The sequence below is a fragment of the Coptis chinensis genome, chromosome 3 (genome assembly GCF_015680905.1).
Source record: "Coptis chinensis isolate HL-2020 chromosome 3, ASM1568090v1, whole genome shotgun sequence".
Classification (NCBI taxonomy): Eukaryota; Viridiplantae; Streptophyta; class Magnoliopsida; order Ranunculales; family Ranunculaceae; genus Coptis; species Coptis chinensis.
The window spans coordinates 14,532,794-14,543,726 of record NC_141458.1 but is presented as its reverse complement, the minus strand read 5'-3'; the positions used below and the strand labels follow the sequence as shown (position 1 = coordinate 14,543,726).

Here is a 10,933-nt window from a genome sequence, read left to right as displayed (position 1 = left end):
GATCATCAAGTCAAAGTCCATAACTTATTATTCTCAATTTCTTTTCTCACTTATTTCTTATAAATTATATTTTTATTCACATCCAAGCCAAGTCTAAAACTAAAGGTTTCCTTCCACACCATTAAAGCAAAATACAGAGCAGACATTTGTAACATAGAAACCAAAAAACACCCTTTGTCTAAAAATGACATTTGTAATCTCAAACCTTTCTCCATCACTTGTTCAAAAGCCAATATTTTCATTTCCATATACAAAGCTTGAATCACTTTTAAATTAGAAGAAAGGTAATATTATATTTGTTTGAATCTATTATAGAAATAATTTATGATATTACAAATAGTTTAACAACTTCCATGACCCTTAACCAAAACTATTATGTTTCTTCTTTATATCTATTACTTCTTTCTTTAAAATGATAATATAATTATTTGTCTATGTATTTAAATGTTAAATGTAATTTTAGTGAGGTTTGAGTACAAGGAAGAACAAATTCAACTCTCGATGTACTTTTGGTTCATTAGATTGTGGATGTGCATTTTAAATTTTTGGACTTATACAGGATTATTACTAGATTGGTTGGACTTTGAGTTTGTAGATTATTATACATTTTTGTAATATAAATGAGTTTTAAAACTGATGTAGTAAAAAAAAAGAAAATATATAGGCCCTACTCTAAAAGCCGACCCTAAAGCCCTTTAAAGAGGGCTAGTGGTCGTGTCGAGGCTTGAGATTTAGACTTGTGACCCGGCCCTAATATCTGAAGGGCTTTAAATGTTTAGGGCCGGGCTAGCCCGACCCGGCCCATTGCCCACCCCTACTTGGAACTGACCTCAAAGAATAATTAACGGGAAATCAGATATTGGACATTACTGCATAGAACTAACCTCAAAGAATAATTAACGAGAAATTAGAAGCTGGATGCAACTGTATATAACTAACCTTAAAGAATATTTATCGGGAAATCAGAAACTAAATAATTAACCTAAAGAATAACTAACGTGAAATCGAAAACGAAATGCACAATCATTGAACTAACCTAAAAAAATAATTAACATAAAATTGGAAACAGGATACAACAACATAGAACTAACCTCATAGAATAATTAACGGAAAATCAGAAACTGAATACAAATGTAATGAGTGTGTTATTTTAATGGAGAGTGAGATTTTCATGTTGCAAGAAATTTGAATGAGTGATCAATATATATATATCGCCTTAGCTAGAGTGACATCCTTATAATGACATCCTTATTGTACATCCTATCAAAAAGTGCATTTCAACAATGAATTAGTGGCTGCTTTTTTGTAGATATATTCTACCCACAATGGATTATATCTCTACAAAAAATTAGTTCAATTCGATATTTCTAGCCTTGTCAAACTTAAAATTATTTCTAGGCCGTTAGATAAAATTGCAAACTTAAAACACTATTTTTGACAAAGTTCCACATATTGGATTGAGCTAATTTTTTGTAGGGATATAATCTATGGTGGGTAGAATATATCTACAAAAAATCAGCCACTAATTTATTGTAGATATATTCTACCCACCATGGATTATATCTCTACAAAAAATTAGCTCAATTCGTAATTAAAAATTTTATATATATATAAAATTCTTCTTTAAAAAGTAGTTAGTTAAGTTAACTTAAAATAAATACGTAATTAAAAATTCACTTAGAAAATGAATTCAATTCTAATTTTTTGTAGATATAAAACACTCCACAAAAGATCATCTCTTTTCAGCCATTTTGCTCCAAATGAAGTCGTAAATCAATTCGGATCGAATTGAAAAAATGAATCAAGATAACTCAGTGAAGAGTTTAATATCCGTGTTATCAACGACTCTATTTAGGGTGTAGACTATTCTGCTTTACATGAAAAACGTACCTCCTATTGAGGAAACTGGTTATACAATATAATAAACTGGAATTGTGATAAAATAAGGCAAAAACAATACTTGAAAACAAGTCATTGTATTTAATACAATATATATTTTTTAGCCACCTCAGAAATCTGAGACGCAAAAAACCTCTATATAAGTTCATCTGTTCATAAGAGTCGTCAAGGAAACCAAAAAGACCCGTTAAGGTCTACTGGAGACTTGGAAACCTATAACTAGAATTCCAATCTGCTTCCAACTGGAGAACTAAGGAAAAATCAATCTCCGTATAGAGGTTTAAAAATTTAGGGAGATGGTTGCCAGCGCACAAACGATGGAGTTACATATACTTGATAACTGATGACCTCTGGTTGTTCTAGTATTATTGTGGTGGACAGAGCTATTTTCGCTGACCCATACACACATATAGTAGTACTACTGTTCGATCAACTCATTTTACCTCCCTAAGCTCGCTATTGTTTGGACTAAGATCTGTAACGAGAACAGATTTATTCCCCCAATCCCTAACAAGTTCCGACAAATCAAACACACAGTAACACTAATAACAATTCAGATATTGTCATCCTTTTCAACCAAATTGGACGTACATTTTTTTTTTGGTAAACGTACATTAAATAAACAAATTTATACATTAATTGTGTTTTATTGTTCTTTAAAATAAATTGATGAAAAATCTTGACGAACCTTGTGTATCTTTTTCAAAAGGTAATTGGAGATGAAAAATAAAAAACAAACTCTACCGAATGTAATTTCAAAAGATAATTGTGTAAGTTCTAACAACGAGGATAATCTGGGGGTGGCGATGGAAGAGTTGAAGATTTGGTTTTCCCGTTCTCAACTAGGAACGCCATATCTAAACCCAATGGTATGTGGAGATCCGTGTGGCAATGCACGAACCAAACACCTGTAAACAACAATTGTCCAAAATTTAAAGCTGGTTAGTCTTTAGCATTTTACTTGTTTTAGGAAAGAAGATGGCGTATTATTCTTGCGTCTCTTGTGTCCTTTGTCAAACTTATTAAGACTTGTAGTGATTATAATTGCGCAGAAAGCAATTAAAACACACTAGCTTTCGAACCCGTCCTACAAACGGGTGCCCTTATATTAAATTATTCTAAAAAAATATTAGCAACTATGCATATATGCATAGTTAGTTAGCTATGTATAGCTATGAAATATGAAAATTATATTAATCACGCATTCAAATTTATTGCACCACTCTCTATAAAAAGGAAGCACCATACCTTGATAAAACCTATCGACTTCTTTTTGTTGTTAGGTTTTAATAATAGAAGTTTCATTGAAGTTTTGTGAGAATGTCAAATGTGGCTTAAAATAATATTGAAGCTACTTGAAGAACAAGACATTTCCAATCATAATAAAAGAATTATGATAAACACTACTTATAATACAAAACTATATTTGTCGAGACATTCCCCTACATGTAATACAAACATGTTTTAGGGTTATTACTTCAATACATATGCATCAAGTTTTCGATTTTCCATTAATTATTCTTTTTCCGGTTAGTTCAATGTAATGCGTTCCATCCAGTTTCCAATTTCTCATTAATTATTTTTTTTGAGGTTAGTTCAATGCAATAATTACATCAAGTTTCGATTTCCGTTAATTATTATTTGAGGTTAGTTCATTACAATTGCATCCCCTTTATGATTTCCCATTTGTTATTCATTAAGGTTAATTGATCATATTGCATCCGGTTTAGATGTTTTTGGTTAATTAGTCTTTTAGATTAGTTCATTGATTTGCATCCGTGTTCTAATCTCCTATTAATTACTCTTTGAGGTTAGTTCAATACATCTATGACCAATTTCTGATTTCCGTTAATTATTTTTTTCTAGGTTAGTTCGATAGTTTACAATTTATAGTTATTTATACTTTGAGGTCAATGTGATCACAGTTACATCCGGCCCGATTTCCACTTAACTATTTCTTTAAAAGGTTATTTTAATACATTTGCATCCAATTTCTGATTTCCGTTAGTTAATCTCGATTTTAGTTTAATGCAGTTGCATCCAATTTCTGATTTTCAGTTAATTATTCTTTGAGGTTAGTTCAATACAGTTGCATCTAATTTCCGTTTTTATGTTAATTGTTATTTGAGGTTAGTTCAATGTTTTTGCATCAAGTTTTCGATTTTCTATTAATTATTTTTTGAGGTTAGTTCATTTTTTGAGGTTAGTTCAATGCAGTTACATCAAATTTATAATTTTTCGTTAATTATTTATTTAGGTTAGTTCAGTGCAGTTTCATCCATTTTTCAATGTTTCGTTACTTAGTCTTTGATATTAGTTAATTGCATTTGCATCCAATTTTTAATTTCCTGTTAATAACTCTTTAAGGTTACTTCAATACATCTGCATCTAGTTTATGATTATTTATGTTTTGAGGTTAGTTCGCTGCAATTACATCCGATTCTTTGAAGTTATTTCAATGCATTTGTATTTAGTTTCTGATTTCCCACAAATTATTCTATGGGGTTAGTTCAATGTAGTTACATTCGGTTTTTTATTTTTTGTTAATTATTTTTTGAGTTTAGTTCAATGCATTTGCATCCAGTTTCCCATTAGCTATTATTTGAGGTTTGTTTGATGTATTTGCATACTATTTCCAATTTCCCATTAAATATTTTTCAAGGATTTGTATCCAATTTCTAATTTCCCGTTAGTTATTCTTTGACGTTAGTTTAATGCAATTGCATCCAGTTTCCGATTTCTAATTAATTACTTTTCGAGTTTAGTTTATTGCATTTGCATAAAGTTTCCAATTTTCTGTTAATTACTCTTTTAGCTCAGTTATGTATTTGAATCCAGTTTCCGATTTTCTTTTAATTATCCAATGTAGTCTATAATACCAACTTCTACTGATCCATCTGTAGTGTCATTGCAAACATGACATAAAAATTAAATTATGCTTGATTTACTATGTGGGATCATCGAAGATTATCCAGTTCCCGATTTCTCGTCAATTATTCTTTAAATTATATGCATGACTCACTATGTGGAATCTTCAAAGATTATCTACGAATGGGTGTTGTTATATTAATTATTCTGAAAAATATTTGCAAATATACAGAACTATTATATATTAATATTATATTGATCACTCATCCAAATTTCTTATAATGTGAAAACCTCACTCTCCATTAAAAAAAAAAACTCACTTTTGATAAAACCCTTCAATTCAACTTTATTTTGTTATTTAATAATAGAAGTTTGATTGAAGTTTTGTGAGATTGTCTAATAAGGCGAAGTTCATATATATTGAAGCTACTTGAATAGCAAGGAGTTCTCAATCATATGGAAAGAGATAAGATAAACACCATTTTAAATGCAAAAATGTACTTATCGAAACATTCTCACAACATATAACCCAACTATGTTTTGAGGTTAGTTCAATGCATTTGCATTCAGTTTCTGATTTTCCATTATTTATATTTTGAGGCTAGTTCAATGCAAGTGCATCCAATTTCTGATTCTCGTTATTTAGTTTTTGAGGTTAGTTCAATACAGCTGCATCCAGTTTCCAATTTCCTGTTAATTATTTCTTTGAAGTCAGTTCAATGAATTTGCATCCAGTTTATGATTTTCCGTTAATTATTATGTGAGATTAGTTTAATGCATTTGCATCCAGTTTCCAGTTTCCGATTTCCGATTTCCGATTTCCGATTTCCGATTTCTCGTTTATTATTTGATAAGGTTGCATTTACATCTAGTTTCCGATTTCCTGTTAACTATTGTTTGAAGTTAGTTCAATGAATTTGCATCCAGTTTCCGATTTTTCGTTAATTATTCTTGAGATTAGTTCAATGTATTTGCATCCAGTTTATTTTTTGAAATTAGTTCAGTGCAGTTGCATCCGGTTTTCGATTTTCCGATTAATCTTAATTATTCTTTAAGATTAGTTCTACTCATTTGCATAATGTTTCCAATTTACAATTAATTTTTCTTTGAGGTTAGTTCAATGGAGTTGCATGTAATTTCCGATTTCCGATTAATTAAATCTTTGAGGGTAATTCAATGTATTTACATACAATTTCTGATTTTCCGACAATTATTTTTTTATGTTAGTTTGATGTATTTGCATCCAAGTTTTGATTTTCCGATAATTATTCTTTGAGGTTAGTTTAATGCAGTTGTATCCATATTCCAATTTTCTATTAATTACTTTTTAAGATTAGTTTAATACTTGTATTTGCATCCAGTTTCCGATTTCATGTTAAATATTATTTGAGATTTAGTTCGATGTATTTGTTTCCAGTTTTCGGTTCCCCATTAATTGTTTTTTGACGTTATTTTCATTAAGTATTATATATATTTTAAAATATTTGTCATTATTGTTTTGCCGTTATTTTTTTTTTCATTTTCTATTATATATTTTGTGATGTTATTTTTTGAATAATTTAATTTTTCACATGTAATTTGTTTTGATTTGGTATATAATTTATTTAAATCCAATGTCCACTTTAACTTAATCTTGTTATTCCGCCGAATATATAACATTTAAGAGTTGAAAAATTATAAATTCATAAATTTAATTGGAATATGTCATAATTATTGTGGCCATAATTGTGATTTTTGGAATCCTTAACTATGAATAAATGTCTAAATTATAGAGTTGAAAAATTATATTATAGTGTTGAAAAATTATAAATTCATAAATTTAATTGGAATAAGTCATAATTATTGTAGCCAGAATTGTGATTTTTGGAATCCTTAACTATGAATAAATGTCTAAATCCCACAGTGGATTGCGCATCAAATCAAAAGGCTTTTAGGAAAATCGTTTTCGGTAGAAACTATTGTTTTTAGCAATTTAATTGTTTGTCTTATATTTTTTTTTTTCGTAATTAGCTATATTGTTTAGGAAAATTTGGAGACTTTGTGAAACTCTAGATGAGATTTTTTTTTTTTATTTAGCTATAGTGTTTAGGAAAAGTTAGAGACTCTGTGAAACTCTAAATGGGATTGTTTCCTTATTTATATCATACCTTTTTTATAATTAGTAATAAAGTTAAGAAAAAATTGGAGTCTCTCCGAGTGCTCCAAAAAATAGATTGGTGAGGGTATAACTATAATATATATCTAAGAAATTGGAATATGTCGTAATTATTGTGGTTAGAATTGTGATTTTTGGAATCCTTAACTATGAATAAATGTCTAAATCCCACAGTGGATGACGCATCAAATCGAAAGGGTTTTAGAAAAATCGTATTCGGTGAAAACTATTGTTTTTAGCAATTTAGTTTTTTGTCTCATTTTTTCCCCCTTAATTAGCTATATTGTTTAGAAAAAGTTAGAGACTCTTTGAAACTCTAGATGAGGTTGTTTTTTCGTAATTAGCTATAGTGTTTAGGAAAAGTTAGAGACTCTGTGAAACTCTTGGGATTGTTTCTTTATTTATATCCTACTTTTTTATAATTAATAATAGAGTTTAGAAAAAACTGGAGTCCTTGCCAAAAAATAGATCGGTGAAGATATAACTATAATATATATCTAAGGATAAAGATAAATATTTGTTTCCTATTTTATCTCCTACTTTTTCTTAATTAGTCATGACACGTGGACACCCTTGAAACGCTTCCTCAATTGAAGAGGGTAGAGCTATAATATATATCTATTTTATCTCCTACTTTTTCTTAATTAGTCATGACACGTGGACACCCTTGAAACGCTTCCTCAATTGAAGAGGGTAGAGCTATAATATATATATAAAGATAAAATATTTATATATCGTCGTTTTCACCTGGGTTATTGGCTCGAAATCTGATGACAACCCATCCACCCATGGGCACAGCAAGAGTGCTCCGCTTTTGAGGATTTATCAAGTTGAACATTGTTGGGCCCTTAATTGGATCATAATTCCCAAACCCTTGGGCTAACACATAGAAATCGAACCCATGAAGGTGCACCGGGTGACTGTCAACTGAAAGTAATGCGGTGTTCTGAAACACAATCTCCACAACTGAGTTATACTTTAATCTCTTTACACGTGTCCCTCTCGCCGTCGTTAACAGATCGAAGTTAAGGCTCTCCTTGGGATTCGTGTAGTCGAACACCACAGGCGGATTGTTTGGGAAATCGTCGGTGTAGATCCCATCCACGCCATAATAGAATGCCTCCAACAATGACAACGTGGAAGGCGGAAGATAGGACACGTTGTTCATGCTAGCCGACAGTTGATAGCGTGGACCAACTGGACTCGAACAATTTGCAACCGGCCCACATGGTAGAAGCCCACCACCAATGGTTATGAACATTTTCTCGTCCACTGTTTCCGGGCAAGGACGCCAGAAAGGCCCAGTTCTGAGGCTAGTGAGACTGCTATAGAACTTGAATGCTGTTGAGGTGTCCTTTGGGGATGGTAGGACCGGCATCAATCCTGTTGATGATGTGGAGCCAACGTAATGGACAAGGCCCGTGGCAGTCCCATTTGGGAATCTTACGATTGGTGAATCCGAATACGGTTGAGCAGCCATGTAGTAGTCCCCATGAGGTTGATTAGCTTCGAAGAGTACATCTGCGGTTTGTCCAGGTGCGATAACAATCACATCGGTGACGTATGGAACAGTGTAACTGGCGTCGATGGCGACTACGGTGAAAGTATGTTGTGCTATTTTGAAAAAAAGCTGATAAGACACAGCAGCATTGACGATTCTAAGGAGATATGTCTTGCCTGACACCACGTTCAATTTAAACATACCTAATAGCATAATGAATCAAAACACCAAGAAGAAAATGTTCAAGGCAAAATTAAACAAAAAAAATAGTAATGAATTAAATTGCTGGAAATGATAGCAAGAATCTTCTTACCATCTGTGGAGCATGGGTAGAGGTGGCCGGGCTGACCATTGATGGTATAAGCATCTGAAAGGCTGCCGGCCGGTACACCACCAAGCGTAAGAATATTGTTTTCTACAACGGCAAGGTTTTCATTCCACCACTCCCCTGGTAATCCATAAGTGAAGTAAATGTTTTCTTAAAGTTGGATCACAAATTCACAATTCTAAAGGAACATAAAAAAATACTACAATATAATGTGCATTCTATATCTGATATTATTACCTAATATTAGGGGAATCTCCATGTAAGGACTTTTAAAAGGATATCCACGAAATTTAGGACGAATAATACTCGCGCCATGGACTGTTGCACGGAGCATTGAGATATGAGCATGAGCATGCCACCAAAGGGTTCCCTCCTGTCCAGTGATAGCGAATCTGTAAGTGTAGCTATTTCCTGGACGTATGGGACATTGAGTCACATAAGCAGGCCCATCAGCCCATCCACTTAATCTTTGAAACACACCATGCCTGCACCACTATTATCACTTTTAGATTACATCAACAACAAACAGAATGAATTTATTATCTGTAATTAATGGGCCAAAGTCCAAGGATGTACCAATGAAGGGTGATGTTGTACGGCGACTCATTGCAAACATGAATGACAAGTGAATCTCCCTCTCGAACTTCGATGGCCGGCCCTGGTAAGCTGCCATTCACTGCAATTTGAACATATTCTTGGCACAGTCGTTGGATTGGAAACTTACCTACCTGAAACCACAAAAAAAATTATACAGACATCAGAACAATAAGCATTTGAATATATGACAACATTGTCTTTTCGAAAATGGGGGAATGTCCTGGCTGAGCGAAAGGCTAAAGCCTAAATGATCTTATTTTAGTGAATTTTCTTGTTCGCCGTCTTCGCTACCCAAAGTTTGTGCTTCAAAACATTAGCTAGCATATAGTTCTGATGGTCGTGGACAAACCCGCAGGTCAAAAAGCCTAATCCAACACAAGAAACCACTCCATAAAACGAGGTGATTGTTTCAAGTACTGCTGGTCTGCTGGATGTTAAATGAGTCTTCTTTCAATCAGCAAAATGCACAATATGCATAATTAGAAACAAAAGTGCTGGCATGGATAGTGCTGAATAGACTGTAGGGTAGTGGTTTTATCTCTATTCAGCAAACAGATTCAGCGATCAAACCAAACACAATTCAAACTAAAACTATAACAAATAAGTAGAACGTACAACAGTAAGATCGGAAGAAAGAGATAGAGGGAGGCAAAATTAGCTCAAATTACATTAAACTTGTGTTCAACAATTGAAGAAGCAGCGATAGTAGCAAGTGTAACTGCAGTACATGCAAGCAACAAGATAATCCGTGCCATGCTGATGAAGACACTGCCTACTAATTCGCAAAACTAAATGATCGAGAAGAAGCTACTATTTTATATACTAATCAGTGGTGATTGATGAACATGACTTTCATTTACTAGCTGCTCTCGATATGTTTGTTTACCCATCCTCCCCCTGGATCACGCTTTTATTTATAGAGACAGGTGAAGTCCTAGCCTTACCCACGTTTGAGTATGGCATCGATATCTCATTTTGATTATTATAATTATTACACACAACTTAGCTGGTTAGATTACGATCCTATTGAACTCAACCTTACATTCTATGTTTCTTGAACTTCAACAGCATATCTGGCATGGGATTGTGTATAACTGTATATTGCCAATCACTTTTTTCTAAAATTTATTTTGTAAAATGGTAGGGTCAACAAATGCTTTTTTGTAGGGTGATCTTGGACATACCCAACAAAACATTCCTGTACCCCCACTTTAAAATAAATAAAAAAAATGAATTTAGACATATTTAGCTTCCTAAATTATCCTTCTTTTTTATTAGACGTACCCAAAATATTTATTGACTGAAATTTACTCTACGTGATTTAGAAGAAAAAGACCGTGGTGGTTTTTTTTTTCAATGACCTCTTATTTTTTTATCTCATCAATAAATATGCAAACACCCACTTTTGATTTGAATCAATCATACCAAAGTAATGAGAATGAATACCAACCGAATGAGAATGAAGAAAAAAATTCAAAATCAAAATTTGACGAATGGGAGAACGCAGAAGACTATTATACTTTGGATTACTATAATGAACAGATACAAACACCAAACAAAAATGTGAGTTTGTTTACAATATTAA

General features: G+C 32.4%; 1 protein-coding gene across 1 annotated transcript; it reads right to left on the bottom strand.

Moving 5' to 3' along the window:
* Positions 1-2,516: 2,516 nt before the first annotated feature.
* On the bottom strand, positions 2,517-10,287 carry LOC147508121 (laccase-7-like). The gene is made up of 6 exons (XM_086599105.1): positions 10,017-10,287; positions 9,328-9,479; positions 8,989-9,236; positions 8,737-8,871; positions 7,670-8,626; positions 2,517-2,807 (listed from the first exon to the last, which is right to left on the bottom strand). Exons 1-6 carry the CDS (start codon positions 10,101-10,103, stop codon positions 2,677-2,679), a joined length of 1,710 nt encoding a protein of 569 aa, XP_086455231.1. The 5' UTR covers positions 10,104-10,287; the 3' UTR covers positions 2,517-2,676.
* Between the last annotated feature and the right edge of the window lie 646 nt (positions 10,288-10,933).